Consider the following 20,376-nt stretch of genomic DNA (forward strand, 5'->3'; position numbering starts at 1 on the left):
GATGTGGTCTAGCGAGAGAGCGCTGTGGTCTAGAGGTGGAGATGTGGTCTAGCGAGAGAGCGCTGTGGTCTAGAGGTGGAGATGTGGGCTAGAGACGGAGATGTGTTCTAAAGAGAGAGCAATGGTCCAGAGGCGGAGACATGGTCTAGAGATACAGCAGCGGTCTAGAGGAGATGTGGTGTTCAGGAAGCGCAGTGATGAAGAGGTGGAGATGTGTTTTAGAAAGAGAGCAGTGTTGTAGAGGTGGTAATGTGATCTACAGAGAGACAGCCGTTGTCAGAGGTAGAACTCTGGTCTAGAGAGAGAGAGAGACAGAGAGCCATGGTCTAGACGTGGAGATGTGATCTAGCGAGAGAGCGCTGTGGTCTAGAGGTGGAGATGTGGTCTAGCGAGAGAGCGCTGTGGTCTAGAGGTGGAGATGTGGTCTAGCGAGAGAGCGCTGTGGTCTAGAGGTGGAGATGTGGTCTAGCGAGAGAGCGCTGTGGTCTAGAGGTGGAGATGTGATCTAGCGAGAGAGCGCTGTGGTCGAGAGGTGGAGATGTGGTCTAGCGAGAGAGCGCTGTGGTCTAGAGGTGGAGATGTGGTCTAGCGAGAGAGCGCTGTGGTCTAGAGGTGGAGATGTGGTCTAGAGAGAGAGAGCAGTCGTCTAGAGGTGGAGATGTGGTCTAGCGAGAGAGAGCTGTGGTCCAGAGGTGGAGATGTGGTCTAGCGAGAGAGCGCTGTGATCTAGAGGTGGAGATGTGGTCTAGCGAGAGAGAGCTGTGGTCTAGAGGTGGAGATGTGGTCTAGCGAGAGAGTGCTGTGGTCGAGAGGTGGAGATGTGGTCTAGCGAGAGAGAGCTGTGGTCTAGAGGTGGAGATGTGGTCTAGCGAGAGAGGCTGTGGTCTAGACGTGGAGATGTGGTCTAGCGAGAGAGCGCTGTGGTCTAGACGTGGAGATGTGGTCTAGCGAGAGAGCAGTGGTCTAGAGGTGGAGATGTGGTCTAGCGAGAGAGCGCTGTGGTCTACAGGTGGAGATGTGGTCTAGCGAGAGAGAGCTGTGGTCCAGAGGTGGAGATGTGGTCTAGCGAGAGAGCGCTGTGGTCTACAGGTGGAGATGTGGTCTAGCGAGAGAGAGCTCTGGTCCAGAGGTGGTGATGTGGTCTAGCGAGAGAGCGCTGTGGTCTAGAGGTGGAGATGTGGTCTAGCGAGAGAGAGCTGTGGTCTAGAGGTGGAGATGTGGTCTAGCGAGAGAGTGCTGTGGTCGAGAGGTGGAGATGTGGTCTAGCGAGAGAGAGCTGTGGTCTAGAGGTGGAGATGTGGTCTAGCGAGAGAGCGCTGTGGTCGAGAGGTGGAGATGTGGTCTAGCAGGGCACACGTAGTCTAGTGGTAGAGCTGTGGTCTGGTGAAGACGTCAGCTAAATGTAACACCCACCCACCCTTTTGTTCGATTCTCTCTATTAACATTCACACACACCTGCCAATTAGATGCATATCCCTGGCCCATTAACTGCAAATCTCACCTTAATGGCTCTTCCATCGCTGCAGACATTCATAGCATAAATTATTCTGTTCTCTGTGACATATCTGTTGAAGTGCAGTTTACTATCGCCAGGCTCTAACTCCCTTGGCCCCAACACTCTATGGTGGGAATTTACAACTTGAGTTCTTTATAAATAAACTATTATCAGGGTCAATGCACAGAGAAATCGATAACCAAGAATAACCGCAAATGTGTAGCTGAAGCCCTGGAAGCATAGAAATGATTGGCGTTTGCTGAAGGACTATATCACTGTTACAAAGAAAGGACAGCTCCAGGACTGCTGCACACAAAACTGAATATCTCACAGTTAACAGGACAAGTTAGCTTCCCTGGGTCACTGGTAGTCTGTCAGTCATAACTATGGTCCATAGTGTCCAAGGATGGATCTCCAAGGGGTTGCATAAAGCCAGAGATTCCACAGGGGCTTTGGTATAAAGCAATAGGTCGTCTTGGAGTGCAGAGCCCTCGCACCTTAAAATGTGCCTGTACCATAGAAAAAAGCTACATAGCACTCTTTCCTGGTGGACGTTTGTCTTGATTTGGAAGTACTCACCAACTATACTTCATTCTCAAATGTGCTTTATTTTTCTCAATTATTAGAGAAGGTGGTTTTCATCCAGCTGTATCCTGGCTGAATTCAGTGGGCCTTTTAAGATGCCAGGCAGCTATGGAGATGGTCATGGGCCATTCTGAAGTGGTCTGAGGTGTGGTTGATTTAAATATAACTGTGAACAAACCCATGCCATGTCAGGTCAATTAATAGCTTTCAATACTACTAAGTGTGTAGTTCACATAATATTTGTCTAAGGAAGGACATTTTCCAGTGCTATGCTGTGTTTTGTTACACTAGGAATGCTTGTTACTATTTCCTTCAGAGACCTAGTTAGAAACCAAAACATTCTGTACTAATGCTTCGTTGATATCCTAGGAAGAAAAGTGACCTGATGCTCCTTAAAGAGCTATTTCACCACCTTCCGCCACACACAGTTATCCAAGAACACCCACTTTTTCAGGAACAGAAATTGTGTTCAGTTGTTTTTGAAGAGCAATGTTTTCTTTGATTTCTCCAATGTCTAATTGGTAAGGGTCCTGGTCCTTAGACCCTTTCACCAAGAAAACTTTGTCCTATCATTTTGTATCTCTTAAAGTTGGAAACTACCACTTCATGCATATATTCATAGAGATATTTTGAGCTGACACTCCTTCTCGTTACTTCTAATACATTTTGGCCCAGTTTCCCTTTTTCTCTTATGTATTGCACATGGCATTGTAAAGGAGTCTTACGTTTGGAGTATGTCAATGCAATAATTTCAATCCTGGAGTATGTGGACCCTTCACTGCAGATGTTCAAGCTGCTAGATTTTGAAGGTGATGTAAGTAACTCATTAGGACCCTTGATGCACGATTTGCTAAGTGCAGTCTCAATGGTACACAGGCCTATACAACCAAAACTATCTGCAGGAAACTGAGGAGAATAAATATTATCCTGGTGGTTTCCAGGTGAGAAATCGTACCATTTATCAGACAGGATAGCTGAGGAATAATAGTAAAGCAACATCCATTAGAACAAATAGGCTCTTTTCCTGATTTACTAGATGTCGGCATACGCTCAATGTTTCAATTTTTAGGCAGCTCTGCTTCATTCAGCAGTCTACATCTTCCAAGCATTAGAGAAGTTTTCATATTTCTACTCCACAGCTGTGCCTAATGTATAGATCCGCTGAGTACTGTTTACTTAGATGTAGAACAGGACATCAAAAATGCTGGTCATCTGCATGGAACGGTGCACATGTGAGTTTATAGATGTGCCTTCTGCATCACAGCACCAGCGTCTACACTTTGGGGTTATACACTCTGATGGAATGGTTTGCCTTACAAGGGGAGAAAATAATTAATCAGCCTGGGTACTATGTGCTCTGTCTGCATCTCCTCTATGCTGGTAAGAAGGAGTGAATGGCTGACCATGCCAAAAGCTGCTGGCAGATCTAAAACGATCACTTATCCAATACCGCCACCATCAACCTAAAAACACAGGTCACCCAGAAACAGTTTTATTACAGATTAAGTGCTGTGGTTAAATCTAAATCCCATCTGCACTCCTGCCAGAATCTGTTTTTATTTCTAACAATTGTTTTATTTAATTAGGAAGAAGTTATTTGGCAGATGGGGTAGATTCTAAGCAGACCAGTTGCAATCTATCGAAAGGGTCTGCCTATATATGTTTCAAAAATGCACTCCTGTTCCTTCTTCAGCACTAGAGAAGCTTCACATCTGCTGATTAGTGCTAAGCAGGATCCACCAAATGCTCATGGCTTCCGATTGGTCCATGCTCTTGTCTCTTTATGTCCAATCAATATTGGAGGCTTCTGTGGCATGACATGACAGGCCAAGCCACCAGAATACTAATGAATCCAATGCCTATGTTTCATTCCAAGGCAGCCAGCTGAGAGACAGCCGTTGGTTCCCTCTAAACCCACTTTGCTGATGAGACCACATGACTCGACATAAACTGCACAATGCTTATTTCTTGCAAGACATTGCGGATAAATGACAAATGATTAACGGGTCTGAGAACCAATGAAGAAAGATCATTTTAAAGAGACGGTAGGCTTCAAACATATTAATGGAATTGGGTCAACCTCTATGAACCTACATGAGTAACCTTGAGGTAAATTCTGATCTTAGTCTGAGAAAGAGTGCTTATGTAGTCTAGTTGCTCAAAACTGGCATTCTATCTGAAAATCCCAAGGGCCTCATTATAAGTGATGTTATAATCAGGAGTTTCCACTAGTTTCACTATAACAAGCTGTGCCGATGACATTACTACACCACAAGGTTTTGCATATGCATTTATCATCAGATAAAAGCTGGAAAAAATGTTCATGGAGCTATTACAAGGTTCCAAGTTCCTTCAATTCAAAATGGGTGAATGGCACCAATTTTACAGCATTATTCCCCATTCTGAGTTACAAAAGTAAGAATGAAGTGGGACTAGCTAACTAAGGAAACACCACGTCCAACTGTATAAGTATTTTCTTGGAACGGTGGTCAGGACTTCTAAATGAGCCCCTAAGACGTTAGTGCTAAATTAATGGGAATATTGTGATTTTGTGAAATCATGCTGCAATCAACAGGTGAAGTATTACTCATAAATCAGACTTTAGAGCACATTAATTGCAAAGAATTAGCAGTAGCTAAATTTATCATCAAACATTTGTTGACGGTGATCTTTGATTTATGTGATACAATGACACAAAACTGAGGAAAAAATAAAGGAGATGGGTGGAATGCTTGAAGTAATCTTGAATTAATCTTAGCAACTTGCAATTAATTGGAGGCACATTTTAGTTCGTCTTTTTTGCTCACTGTGCCAATCTAGACGGAAACCAGCCTTGTGCAAATTAACCTTGGTCTTCCCCTAATAGGAACAGTCCAACCCAAAATGCCAGACCGGTTCCCCTTTAAATGGAACACAAACAACCCCAGATTGGTTTGGCTTACTTAGGCCTCATCAGTGAGGTATAGCTTGATTTCTATGACACTGTGAGAACAGGGTCCACATCTACGCATACTGGTCACACATGGGGGCTGTTGCAAGGAGGAAAGCATAAGGATGATCAATGGTTCGCTTGAAGTATTGTAAGTCGGTGGTAATTACTCAGTGCCATTGTCCAGTCTGTCCCTTTATTGCCTACTATGTTACTCTAGGCAGAGAACGACCATGTCCAAATCTATTCTGGGCATGCTCCAATACATACAGTCCATTCTGAAATCCCAGACCAGGTCCCCTCCAGATGGAAACACAAGCAACTACTGATTGTGTTTCTATCCAGAGGGAATTCTGGATTGGTAGTTCAGTCTTGCCTGCTCCTAGTGGAGCAGGACTAAGGCAGATTGAAACATGACTGGTTTAGGTGTGTGGGTTTGCTGAGGGAAAAAGACAGGGACTGGAATGGGGCCAATGCAATTAACAGTGGCTGGAATTATTTAATTCAATCTATCATCATGCTGTTTCTAGTAATAGATGTTGTAAGTATGATGGACATGCCTATACTCAAAATTCCTGTACCGCAAAATTCAGGCTTTACCTCACACTGAGCTCTAAGTACAATGAAAGCAGTCTGGGAGCGCTTATGTTCCTGAGTGGAGTGGGCTAGGTCTGGGAGTTTCAACTGAACTGTTCCTACTGGTGCAGGAAGAAGTTTGATTTCCTTATGGTTACTCGGTCTCTAGAGTGGCACACTGGATGAAAAATCGATGGACTGGAATGTGGTCAGAGCAATCACCAGTGAAAGATTAATTCAACATTCTTTCCACCTCCTTGCTGTTTTCAGCAGTGCATGCTTGAATTGTAACACACATGCACAGATGTGGGTTCCATATTCATTGTGCCACAAAATTCAAGCTATTTCTTACTGATGAGATCACTACGTAGGTCAAACCTGGTCTGTGGTTGATTATGTTTGCTTCTGTAGGGGACCTGCTCTGGCAGATTAGGCTGGACTGGACTGAGATTACTTCAAGCATTCCTTCAATTATGTTGTTGGGTGTTATAATGGGAAAATACAAAATGTCAGAAATGTGGAAATATCATAGTATTATAAAGCAACAAAAATGATTAATGTATGATGTACAAGTTTTTGTACATGTATCAAATTCTGATGCACTCTAAATGGGGGCTTTATGGTTGTGGTGTCATTTGTTCCTACACATTGCTACTGGGCCCTGCCTTAATGTTCATGCACTAATGGTGGATAACTCCATCCCACTTTTGGACGCAAAATCAAACCATGACCATTGCGCACTCTTTGGACTTGGCCAGCTTCCCACCTTAAAGAGAATGTGAAACCTCAGGAAGTAGGGTGGATTTTTCAAGAGGTGAGCTATATTTATTATAATTATTATTTTAATAAAGCGAGCAATTGCCCAAGGGTGTCCTGGCACTAAGATAAGATGACTTTCTTTGCCACCCAATACAAGAAATCAAGAAAAAAGGATTAGTTTAAATCTAAATAAGATAAAAAATGGAAAGATGGGGCTTTAGAGACCTATGAAATGTTATAGTTTCCAAATGAAACTCAATCAGTAGCTTATTCCACACCTGTAGTGTAACCATCAAAAAAGCACATACTTCCTGTCTGGTCCTCCGGTATTTAGGTATAGTAATCAAACAGGTGGAGGCTGAGTGCAAACGTCTTGACGGGGTGTGCATTTTAAATGTCAGGAATCTAACTGTTTTGAGATACTGGATAAATGGCTGTGTGGCACATGCAAAAAGCCTTAAACCGGCATCTGTTCTAAACGGGGAGCAAATATAACTTACAAAGTGGAACCAAGGTGCTATCAAATTTATGCATATCAAAAATCAGGCTGGCAGCTGTGTTCTCAATCAACTGTAGCTTCTGCATAAGATAATCAGGGAGTGCATTGCAGTAGTCTAACCTACTGAGAATAAAGGCTTATATTAACCTCTGGCTGGAGCAGCGAGGAATACATATTAGAATATTTTTTAATTCTTTCATTATAAAAAAAAAACAAGTGCCCATTAGCTTAATAATATGGTGTTCAAGGGAAAGATATTATTATATAGAACACCAAAATTGCAGGCAGTATTTGGTGTTTTAGGGCACTCCCTTAATCTCTGTGGGCCCCACAGGGGGGACTGTTCAGAGAAATTATCAAAAATCAACACCTCTGTTTTGTCTGAGTTTAACCCCAGGGAGTTTGTGTTCATCCGGCAAGCCTCCTTAACCAAGCAGCTTTAAAACTGATCTTGAAGTTGTATGATATTGCCCTCCGTGCAGATAATGAAACAATTGTCATCAGCATTGCCATACAATTCTTAGGTGATCGTATCTGCCAATGGAGCAAAATAAATATTAAAAACAGTCAGTCTGGGGGCATATCCCTAAAAGACCCCATAGGGTATATCTTTTAAAATCTGAACGGAAAGAAGCCCTCTGAACATCCTGTGTACTATTTTTCAAGAAGGATTCAAACCATTGTGGAGTGTTGCCCCGCAAACCAACAAGGTTTAATATTTGTAGCTGAAAAGCGCATTAGACAGTGTTAAAGGCTGCTGACAGATCAAAGAGAATAAGAGCCATGAGCTCCCTCCAGCCAAGATCATACGGATGTCATTAGCAGCAGCTGTAAGTACTGTTTCTGTGCTAAATAAGGTCTAAAACTGGATTGATATTTATTGAGGAGTCTACTTTTCTTAATATAAACATACTTTCTAAAACTTTAGTTAAAAAAGGAAAAAGGGAAATAAGACAATAGTTTGAAGAGATATTAGGATCTAAAGGTATCCTTTTTAAGAGGGGTGACTAAAGTTGTTATACAAAAGAAGGGGACAATACCACTCACCAGGGAGTTATTACAGATTGTTATTATTAGTGGAATAAATATGGAGGCTAATTCTTTAAAATGTTTGATAGGACAAGGGATAATCCAGAATTAATAGCCAAAATATTCGGTGCTACATCCTCATCTGCTGTAGGTCTAAAATCTGACCAAGAGGTAGAACAAGGATAATAAAAGAGGTGCTATGGGTAACCAGAATAATGCTGTGTCAGGGCGTCTTGGCTGGGAAGATGCATGAATGGTGAGAAGACTGAAATAGTAGCTTAGGTGGAAACTGCTTGCAGAGGGACTGGTGACTGAGGGAGACTCACATTCGACAGCTGCTGTACACCTTGGTGCCATGCCAACTAAGATTACTGAATAAAGCCAATACATAACAGCATGCACACCTACACGACCAAGAAAGGACACAAAAACGTGATGACCATCAAAAAGTGCAACACATTATTCCCACAGGGTGTAAAGATGTCTGGGTTGTTTGGCCCCCGTAGCCCAGGGCAACCTAAAGGAATGAGACCTAGTGGTAGGGACAATGCAGGGAGCCTTTTTGAATTCTCTGGCACATTTGCAGGATATAGTAATAGAAAGAAGAATCTTGGCTGCCAGAGGGGAGGAACAGGATGGCGTCCCGGTGGTGGCACAGAAACCTCACAAGCTGGAGAACCCAAATTGAGGCAATGATCAATTTTAACAAGACAAAAAAACAAGCACTCAAAGTGCAAAGCTCACTCTGACAGGCTGTTTCACACATGAAAGAAGTTTCAACTCAACATTCTACCAAATATTAGCACCTACTATTAAATGAACAGCAGGACCAAAAGGAGATTTAAAAACACAGAGGTTTGATCTAGAAAGGAGGCGGCTCAACAAGGAGCTTGAGACAGCAAATTAGGGAATGTTTCTACTGGATGGTAGACATTACTAGGAGAGTTATAATGAGGATGTGGACAATCAAGTAATCGGAGAGAATCTGCGGTGCATTGGACTTGACATGGTGGGTGTGCTGGACTGAATGCTAGTTGCTGAGGGTGAAGCTGGGGTTCACCTTTCTGATAAGAGTCCTCTTTTTGAAGGTATGAAGGCAGGGTATATATCCCCCTCTTTGAGGGGGGAGTTCTCTGGGTCCCACCACAGTCCAGGGTAACTGCACACTGATCAAGGTCATTCATTTATTTACCACTGGTGATCCAGGGACTGCTACACGCTTTGTGCTCCACTTGGATAAAAAACTTGACTGCGTGAGTAGCAAGGGTGAATAGCCAAGCCCTCCAGGAGGTGGAAGAGAGTATTGGAACTCAGATGATGTTTGACAAACATTATCACATATATGTTCTACCAGAGTTTTATATTTTCAAAATATCAGGTACTTCATTCACACATAGAAAAGTAGGCAGTTAAAATGAATAACAACAAAGATAAAGAGACAATGCTATAATCCTTAGCAGGTGAACACTAACAAGACACAAAATATCGCACTTAAACAATTAAATAAATAGCTTATGCCCCTTTGACTGATACTAGGCCCAGGGGAAACAATTTGGCTGTCCTTAATTGTCTCAGGAGTGCTTGGATTTCTAGCCTTATACTGTGCCTTCACACACACACGCACACACAAAATCACAAAAAACACACAAATAGAGAGAAAGATATATATATATATATATATATATATATATATATATATATATATATATATATATATATATATTTAGAGAGAGAGAGAGAGCGAGAGAAGAGAGAGAGAGAGAAAGAGAGAGACTGCTTTAGATTATGGAAAATGGGGAATCACGTGTGGCAGTCAATGTAGGGTTCACACCAGTTCATGATTTTCCACATTTTGCAATGGAGCTCAGGCAGAGGAAGGGAGAACAAAGGATTTCCTGTGAGAGAGGGATGTAAATCCCTTTGAAATAGATGTTACATGGCTTGGGAAGGGTAGCTTCCCCAAGCCACCAGTATGCTTTGAAGGGCACATTTGGTGGCTTCTTTGCATAAACCGGTACGCACCAGTCCAGTGACCCTCGGTCCCTGCTCTGACATGAAACTGGACAAAGGAGAGGGGGTGACCACTCCCCTGTCCATCACCACCCCAGGGGTGGTGCCCAGAGCTCCTTCAGGTGGCCACTTGATTCTACCATCTTGAATCCAAGGTGGGCAGAGGCCCCTGACAGCATCTGAGTGGCCACGTCTGGTAGGTAATGTCATAGCCCCCCTACTTATAGGTGGTCACCCTGCTAGGTGACTAATCCCCCTTCCTGGGCTACTTATGGTCTCCCTCTTGGGTGGGTCCTCAGATTCAACCTGCAAGATTTCAGCAGGACTTCTCTGTATTGTTTACAATCTGCAACTTCAGCTGCGACTTCGCTCTGTAACACTGTTTTTCCGGCTCCTTCCAGCAACTACAACATTCCCCTGGCTGTGCAACCCCTGAGGGCAGCGAGTCTTCAGCCTACACAAGAAGTAAGAAGTTATCTCCCTTGAAGTGAAGGAGTCAGACTACAGGCACCTACCGCAACGACGACCGGCTGAGTGGATCTGCTCTCCCCTGGAACTGTGAGGATCCTGCATCACAGGTGGTGGTCTGGAGTGGTCCCCTTGGTCCTCTCTACCAGCTGTCCAACTTGGGATAGTACCCCTGTGCACCGCGGACCTTGCAGCTATCATGGCTTGTTTGCGCCTCCTCCAAGGGATCTTCAGGCTCCGTGTAGCCCTGGCCCCCAGCACTACTTCCTGCAAAGCACAGTCTCCTGCCTGCTGTTCTAGCGACGTGGGGCTCCTCTTCAGGTGTGCTATGTGAGCCTCACTACAAGTGCTGTGCCTGGTGCCAGTGGGTTACTTGTGGGGGCTGACTCCACTTCTTGTGACTCTCCCAGCTGTTGAGGGTCCCCGCGGATTCCCGTCCCTGGGTTGAGTCCCCAGGACCTTGCTGGTCCTCTTCAGCCAAGTAAACCCTCTTCTCAGTCTCTTGCATTTGCCAAGGCTTGTTGGTTGTTTTCCAGCGTCACTAACCAACTGAGTCTCGACTGCTGAGGTGGAACATCACTTGCATCTCTTCTGGGACCTCTCTGTATCTTCTGTGCTGAACTGCTGACCTTTTTCGTTCAATGTTGGCCTGGTCCTCCACCCACAGAAGGGTGGGTAGTGGTTCCAGCCACAACCAGACATTCCAACATGAACTGGACTCAGTCCCCTTCCTATGCAGGTCCTCTTCTGTTGGGATCCACCTTTGGGTTCTTCCAGTCTTGGACTGGTCTTGCATAATCTTTTTCCAATGTCCTCCTGTTGGTTATGGGGAAAACCAAGTACTTACCTCTGTTCTCCTGGTCGCTGGGGGTCACTGTAGTACTCACCTCTTGGGGTTCCTAGTTCCTCCAGCTCCCCTCTACTGATTTCACTTCCTTGGGTGGGGGACTACCTTTCATATTCCACTCTTTTAGTATATAGTTTGGCCCTTCCCTAGGGCCCTCACTGTTTACCTATACGTTTGCCAATGCATATTACTTTCTAAGCTTTTACTGATTGCTAATGTGTATATAATAGAGTGTTTACTTACCTCCAGTATGGGGATTGCCTATTCAGTATTCTAGTATCTGTGTTACTATAATAAAGTACCTTTATTTTTGTAACACTGTGTGGTTCTTTCATGTTTGATATTGCTGTGTGACTATAGTGGTATTGCATAAGCTTTGCATGTCTACTAGGTAAGTATTGGCTGCTCATCCACAGCTACCTCTAGAGAGCCCTGGCTTCCTAGACACTGCCTACACTCCACTAATAAGGTAAACGTTGACCTGGTATAAGGTGATAACACCTTAGGTGTCCAGCACATACCAGCCCAACTTTCTACATCGGCGGCGCAGCAGTAGGATAAGACACTTGCATTTGCCTCTCCACTTTGTCACTAGTCACTTTCCACAGGAAAGACCATTACTAGTTGTTAGGTGCACACTGCACTTATGGATCAGGAATTCTAGTCTCCTAGTTTGAATAAGGTAGGGGTCTAGCATAGCCTTTGCTCCAACTTTCCTAGGGAGCCTAGTTGTTAGAGTAGTAGTACTCTAGCAAGATGTCTTCAGTAGTGCACACATCTCAGGCCCCAGACTCTCACTATGAGGGTCTTACTTTCCAAGAGTTGAGGGAGATGTGTGCTTCCGGAAAACTAAGGACAGGGAGTAATCCCAATAAAAGTCTCCTTCTGAGGTTACTCCTCCAGGCTGACCAGGACAATGCAGGTAGCCAGGAGGAGGAGGAAGTTGAAACTGACCCTCCCATCCTTAACAGGGTAGCTTTAGGCTACAATGAGGGGGGGGGCGGTCAGGAAGAATCTGGGGAACACCACTGGACTTCTCTGTTAAAGCTCTGGAAGGTTGATTGCATGGCAGCAAAGTTAGTGACTACCAGAGCTTGTACAATCTGATTCTGAGAGAGCACTTTTTGAATAACCGTATTTCTGATCAGCTGGATCAATACCTGGTGGACTCTGATCTGACCTCTCCCCAAGAATTGGGAAAGAAGGCAGACAAGTGGGTCCACACCAGGGTGAGTAGAAAGACTCTCATAGGGAGTGACCACAAAAAGAAAGAAGCAGGTAAGCATTAGGACAAAGGTGGGCACAAAGATAAAACAAAAGAGTCTTCATCAGGCCCACAAAACTCATCTGGGAGTGGGACTAAATCCTCTTCCTCTAAAAAACGTTGGTGCTACATGTGTAAGCATAAAGGCCACAGGGCAGGAGACAGCACCTGTTCTAAGAAAGGCAGCAATCCCCCTACAACTACTAATATCGCTTCTACTCCTAGTGCTCCTAGCAATAGCAATGGTAGAGGCAAAAGTAATAATAGTAGTCAGTCCAAAAGTGTACCTATGCTTAGCTTGGGGACTGTAGTGGGCACTGAGGCTGTGTTGGTCTCTAATGGGGGCACTGCCTTTGCCACTCTAGCTGCCTGCCCTCTTAATATGGGTAAGTACAGGAAGAATTCTTAATAAATTGTGTTGAGGCCAAGGCCTACAAGGACACAGGTGCTAGTGTCACCAATCTGACTGAAAAACTGGTGTCACCTGAGCAACACCTACTTGGTCATCAGTACCAAGTGAGTGATGCTCACAATAACACTTTCTGCCACCCCATGGCAGTTATTGACTTTAGCTGGTGGGGTTACTGGCCCTAAAAAGGTTGTAGTATCCTCTGATATACCAGTATAATGTATGCTAGGTAACGATTTCAAGACTTCAGTTTGGGCTGAAGTGGAGTCGGAGGCCCATGCAGCAATACTGGGCATCCCTGGGCACATCTTTGCCTTTACCAGAGCACAGGCCAAAAAGAAAAGGGAACATGGAGCACTGGAGCCTGGAGCAATTGCCTAGGAGGCTCCAAAAAAGAAGAGCAGACAGAGTAAAAAGTTATCCTCTGCTCCAGCTTCCAGATAAGATTCTACTTCTGAGGGACAGGAATCTAGTCCTTAGTTGGAACCTACACAAGAGGAGCTCCAAGCTGACACAGCGAGCTCTTGGGTGCAGGGGGCCCACCAGGGAGGAACTCAGTATGGAACAGAAGACCTGTCCTACACTGGAAAGCGTAAGGCAGGAAAGGGCAGCACAAGAGGCAGGAGATGTCAGTGGTGCCCACAAGGTGTACAGCCTCCTTTACTCAGAAGCAACAGACCCTAAACCTGGTGCCACCAGGAGACTGGTCATCCCTCTGAAGTACAGGAAGTTCCTGTTAACTCTTGCACATGACATTCCCCTTGCAGGCCACTTGGTGCAAAACAAGACATGGGACAGACTTGTCCCTCACTTTCCCTGGCCCTACATGTCCGAAGACACTAAGGAGTTTTGTCGCTCCTGGTCGCTCTGGTCATGCCATTGGAAAATAAATGGCATGACCAGAAGGCTGTACTGACTGTTTACCAGCCAGGACAAAAGGTGTGGGTCCTGGAGCGAGTGGCTCCCAGGGCACTCCAAGACAAATGGAGTGGTCCACACACTATTGTGGAGAGAAAGAGTGAGGTCACCTATCTGGTTGACCAAGCACTCCTAGAAGCCCCCACAGGGTGCTTCATGTGAACCGCCTGAAGCCCTATTATGATAAAGCTGACATGACCTTGGCTATGGTGACTGATGAGGGACAGAAAGAGAGTGACCCTCTCCCTGACCTCTTCTCCCACAATACAATTGATGGCTCAGTAGATGGGGTTGTACCTGCAGACTGCCTCTCTGAGTCACAAAGGGATGATTCCAGGAATCCCCTAGGGCAGTTCTCTCTGACTCTTGGTCAAACTAAGTTGTGTGAACACAAATTGACATAGGTGACAGCCTGCCTGTCAAAAGTAAAATTTACAGGCAGCCTGATCATGTCAGAGAGTGTATCAAAGCTGAGATATAAAAGATGCTAGACCTGAGAGTTATTGAGCCTTTAGACAGCCCTTGGGCTAGTCCTGTAGTGCTTGGCCCAAAACTGCACTCTCAGAATGGAATGGTAGAATAGACATGAGGCTCTGTGTGGACTATAGAGGCCTCAATACTATATCTAAAACAGATGCTCATCCTATCCCTAGGGCAGATGAGCTAATAGATACACTGGCTTCTGCCAAGTATCTGAGCACCTTTGACCTGACTGCAGGCTACCTGGAGATCAAGTTATCGGAGGATGCCATCCTAGTGGGCACTATCACTTTACGGGCCTTGGGACTGAAGAATGCCCCTGCAACATTCCAAAGGCTGGCGAATAAAGCTCTCCAAGGCCTGGAAAGCTTTGGTGCAGCTTATTTTGACGATATAGCTGTCTTTAGCTCCACCAGGGAGGATCACCTGGTCTACCTTAGGAGTGTGCTGAAAGCCCCGCAAAAGGCAGGTCTCACTATCAAGGCATCAAAGTGCCAGATAGGGCATGGAAAGGAGGTTTATCTGGGCCACCTGATAGGTGGAGGCCAGATTCAACCACTCCAGGGCGAAATCCAAACCATCTTCGATTGGACTGCCCCTACAACTCAATCCCACGTTACAGACTTCCTAGGCCTGACAAGTTACTATAGGAGGTTCATTAAGAACTATGGCTCCATTGCAGCCCCCTTAAATGACCTCACATCTAAAAGGATGCCCAAGAAAGTGTTATGGACAGCTAGCTGCCAAAAAGCTTTTGATGACCCCAAACAGGCCATGTGCTCTGCTCCTATACTAAGGAGCCCTGATTACTCCAAGCTACTTGCCTCCAGTTGGGGGATTGCCTATTCAGTATTCTAGTATTTGTGCTACTATAATAAAGCACCTTTATTTTTGTAACACTGTGTGGTTCTTTCATGTGTGATAGTGCTGTGTGATTATACTGGGATTGCATAAGCTCTGCATGTCTGCTAGATAAGTCTCGGCTGCTCATCCACAGCTATCTCTAGAGAGCCCTGGCTTCCTAGACACTGCCTAGACTTCACTAATAGGGGATACCTGGGCCTGGTATAAGGTGATAACACCATAGGTGTCCACCACACACCAGGCCAGCTTCCTACAGTTACAACGTATAAAACGTTCTACAATAGTCTGCCCAAGATTTCTTTGTGATGGTAAACTGCGGGGTGGGTGCACCATTTGGATACAATTCTAGCCCAGCAAAGCCTAGAGACCTGTGGCCGAAGGTCAGCAAAATTGTTGCACTTCAACATAATATTCCCAGGTGGTTGAGTCGGTGGGTGGAAATAAACCAAGTCAATCCAGACAAAATGACTAGAAGGCAGGTTGGTACAGATTTCCCAGCCACACAAGGATTGTTCTAGCTAGTTTTTGAATCTGTAAGACTAAACTAGAATTTATGGATGACATGCATCCTTGTGAGTAATAAAATGTGTATGTTGATGATGATTTTCCTTAAACTGCAAAAAGGACAATGTAGTCATAGTTTAAACAGGTTTAAAAAAAATCTAAAACAGATTTTAATTATGAAGGAGAGGATTAAATATCTCATCTGAATCTCTCACCTCCCATGTGCCTTCACATGACTGTTTCTTCAGCCGCAGGGCCCAGTTCTCTGGGCTGGCCTCCACACAGTGGTCCATGGATAGGATGACAGGTCTGGTAAGCAGGACTCCTGGTGGGCCGCAGCTAACTATCGGGCTCAGGAGGGTCTGGCAGCCAGCTAGGGGTAACCTCAAGTATAGAAAGAAAGAGAAGAGGAACAGAAAGGAGTGAGCAGAACTGAACTTAAAGTTAAGAAGGGAAGTATAGTAAAATTCAAAGTACAAAAGTGATCTAATACTCTAGCTAGAATAAAGGTCCTCTTCCCATTTGACCTATTGCAGACCAAAACTCACATCAGAGCAAAGAACAAAAAACAAATGCCTTGCAAATAACAAACACTAATGAGTTCAAAAAGCCAAAAAGCAATAGAAAGCACATACCAAATATCAAAAAGAAGAACATATACTTACTGTTGTTAAAAACCTAATAACTTTTGAAGCACAAATTACAAATATCTAATAAGAAGCACAGTGGAGAGCAGAACTCAATATCCACCACAATGAAAATAACCCAACCTTTCCAATCTCATAAAGACAAGCAAATACAATACCATATGGAGAGAAAGTAACTTATGAAGGGCAAATAGTATATATCAAATAGTGAGTAAATAGGCAATACTCGACAAAGGATGAAGATCCAAAAGGTAACTAAGCAGAATCGAAATAACCAAATAAACGTGAAGATTCAACACCCTATAAAAAACAAAAGAGTTAGCACACATTACCTTCATAAAGAAGAAGACGGGCTACTCCACTGAGAGCAATAATTCAGTAACACATATCAACTAAATGCATAATACTAGACAGAGTGGACAGTACAATAACCAAGAACAAGGAAATGCCCCACCTAAAGATGCACAGTCACAATATCTTATAGAAAGCAAAACCCCAAATCCAGTTGATCTAATTAGAGCAACAGTTAAATAGCCTAAGGAGAGTAAAACCCACTACCAAATAGAGTGAAGACCAATTACTGAATGGAAAGCAACCACCAACAGACGGAGAAGAACAAAGACCTAATACCCCTAAAGGCAAAGGTCCAATCTTATAGAAAAGCAAAACTGAATACTCAAACATAGCAAAGTCCCTAAGCCACTAGATGAAACCAGGCAATTGAAGATAAAACCTGAATATTGAATGTTTGTTATAAATGTGAACAGTTAGAGACATAGGCGGTCATTCTGACCCTGGCGGTTGAAAACCGCCAGGGCAGAGTGCTGCGGAAGCACCGCCAACAGGCTGGCGGTGCTTCATGGGCAATTCTGACCGCGGCGGTAAAGCCGCAGTCAGAAAAGGGCAACCGGCGGTTTCCCGCCGGTTTACCCCTGCCCCAAAGAATCCTCCATGGCGGCGCTGCTCGCAGCACCGCCATGGGGATTCCGACCCCCTTCCCGCCATCCTGGTCCTGGTGGTAAAAACCGCCAGGAACAGGATGGCGGGAACGGGTGTTGTGGGGCCCCTGGGGGCCCCTGCACTGCCCATGCCACAGGCATGGGCAGTGCAGGGGCCCCCTAACAGGGCCCCATAATGATTTTCAGTGTCTGCCTAGCAGACACTGAAAATCGCGACGAGTGCCACTGCACCTGTCGCACCCCTTCAACTCCGCCGGCTCCATTCGGAGCCAGCTTCATTGTTGAAGGGGCTTTCCCGCTGGGCCGGCGGGCGGCCTTCTGGCGGTCGCCCTTCTGGCGGTCGCCCGCCGGCCCAGCGGGAAAGTCAGAATGACCGCCGCGGTCATTTGACCGCGGTACGGTCTTCTGGCGTTTCCCGCCAGGCGGGCGGCTTCTGCCGCCCGCCGGGGTCGTAATGACCCCCATAATGCTCAATAATGGGTAAACCCCAATACCGAGTAGACCTGGAGAGACCCAATACCATGTAGAATGGAAATAAAAAATGTCCAGTACCAGTACAGAGTACAATCCCACTGTCTGGACATGAACAGATACTCAGTACCCATTTGAAACCAAACAACTTGTCATCATTGGAAAGCAAACGCTTGAGGAAATAACCACTACCCAATATATGGTCATGACCAAATCTGAGCTAGGGACTCATTACTATAGGGAATAAATGCTCAATGGAAAGCACCGTTCCTGTACGCAAAAAGATAGGAAAACCTTAGTCATTAAAGGAAAGCATAAAATAAAGATCATACAAGCAATACAGCGCAAACACTCAAAACCTAACTAACAACCAATTGAAACAAAAAGCCAAACTAAATACCTAACCACTAATTGGAAAACACACACGGTCAGAGCTAAGAAGAACTATTAAACTTAGGGTGAAGACACATTTTTAATTGCTAGCACAAACACAATATCAAGCAAAGAATAAAGCCCTAACACCCATATCATGCAATCACACTATTTAATCAACCAAATGGGACACATGCTTTCACTCTGGTCAAAATATAAATTCTGATACGGAAGCCAGCACCAACTCCCAACTAACTGTAATTAATTTACAATTAAATAAACTTTCTGAAAAAGAAAACATGCATGAAAAACAAACTTCAGTACCTAAGAATAAAGATAGTTGATGTTTAATGAATATAACATAAATATATTATAGACTGAGACACATCTCTTTATTTCTCAGTCTTCACCTTACCTGCACACAAAAAGCTAAAATCTATTGAAGTGTGGAGATCCAATAGACAACCAAATGCAAAGATACCAAACACCAAATTGAGAATAAATACCCAAACACTAAAAGGAAGCCGAAGGTACTCACAAGAGATCAAACAGCATTTGCTTCAGAGGTTAACGACACAAACCTCACGACAAAGCAGAAAAACAACATGCACTGAATAGCAAACGCCCAACACACAACAAAGGCCAAAGCCCAGTGCCTAAAGCAGAACAAAAACTCGATATCCAATAAAATCAACCATTTGACTGCAAACTAAAAGCAAAGACTGAATACCGAATGAAAAGGAAAGACTCAGTGCTAATACTGAACTCCATGCACATAACACACAAAGACTCAATAAGCAGAGGAGAACAATGACTGAAATGGAATTCTAAAGGAAGGGAATGGCTTTGAATGGAGGGAGGCCGCTGTGTTTGAGCAAGGAGAAGGGATGCAGAACCCTGGAGGGAAGATTGTCGTGTGCTAGGGGGGAATTTGGTTTGGCTAAGCACAGAAGGCAAAAGAGGAGAAGGTAAGCACAAGTTAATCTTAGAGAAACGAGTTAAAATAAAGAGTAAACAGGAGAGGGCTAGAGTGAAACGGTAATGAGAGGAGAGGATGTTAATGCAGAGAAAGGAAAGAAGAGAGGATATGGACCAGCATGAGCATGAAGGAACAAAAAGAGAAATTGGAGAAAGGTGTGGAGAGAGGGAACAATGGCAGGAAAAAGAGAGTAAGGCCCTCATTTTGACCCTGGTGGTCTTTTGACCGCCAGGGTTAATGTGGCGGTATCACCGCCAACAGGCTGGCAGTGTATACTACCACATTATGAGTGTGGCAGGTTGGCCACTGCCAACGCGCCACATCACCACTCATACCGTTATGGCGGAATGAACCGCTGGGCCGAAGATGTTCATCTCAGACCCAGCGCCCCACAGAGTACTGCTGGCGGTATTATGAGCTGGCCTACCGCCATGCTTTCCGCAGTGGTAGCAATGCCACAAAAAAACCATGGAGGCAGGGCCTACTGGTGACAGGTAATTCCTTCCCTGTCACCTGTAGATGCCCCCCCACCAGCAAGCACCTACACCCTCCCACCCCCAATCCAAACTCATCCCCAACCCCGCCCCCGATGCAAACACACACACCACCACCCCTTCCGATGCAAACACCCCGACCCCCTCTGATGCAAGCAAACCCCCCCACCCCCTCCGATGCAAACACACACACCCCAACCCCTTCCGATCCATTCACACACACCCTCACCCCCACCCCCACCCCCACCCCCACATTCAGGCATGCATTCATAGACACGCACACACTCACAACACCCATTCATGCAGAAGCAGGCATGCACCCACCACACAACTGCCCCCACAGCCGTACACGCACATAGCCACACACGCTCACAACCCCCTCCTACCACCCCACGTACAGTCACAGCACCCCCCCACCCTCCCACCCCCTGTCAGACAATCACCTTACTTGTTCCAAGGAGAAGGCCGTCTGTCAGGGAACGGGAGGGGGCGCTGATACCGCCAGCAGTTTCCTGTCAGCATGACACCACCAGGCCGTATTAAAGGTTTTAATACGGTTGGCGGCGTCCTATTGGCGGGGCGGCGCAGGTGGCAGCATCTCCAGGACACCACCATCCGCCAGCATGGCTACTGCCAGATTACTGCCCTAAGCGTGGCGGAAGTACGCAGTGTCCATAATGTGGCGGACAAATGGTCGCCTCCGCGCTGGTATGTTGAAGGCCGTGGCGTCGGCGTAATGACCCCTTTAGTCTCTAAAAACTAACCCCAGAGAAATGATTCCCTGAATTGTGTGCAAACCTGAAACCCTGATTGTTTTG

General features: G+C 45.2%; 1 protein-coding gene across 3 annotated transcripts in view; it reads right to left on the reverse strand.

Moving 5' to 3' along the window:
• UNC5A (unc-5 netrin receptor A) overlaps window positions 1-20,376 on the reverse strand; it is a 902,953-nt gene that overhangs the window by 124,602 nt on the left and 757,975 nt on the right. For all 3 annotated transcript variants that reach the window (XM_069244554.1, XM_069244553.1, XM_069244555.1), the window contains one exon: window positions 15,852-16,020. In XM_069244554.1, coding sequence (XP_069100655.1) covers window positions 15,852-16,020 — 169 coding nt within the window. The remainder of the gene's footprint in view (window positions 1-15,851; window positions 16,021-20,376) is intronic.

Source organism: Pleurodeles waltl, chromosome 7 (assembly GCF_031143425.1).
Source record: "Pleurodeles waltl isolate 20211129_DDA chromosome 7, aPleWal1.hap1.20221129, whole genome shotgun sequence".
Lineage (NCBI taxonomy): Eukaryota > Metazoa > Chordata > Amphibia > Caudata > Salamandridae > Pleurodeles > Pleurodeles waltl.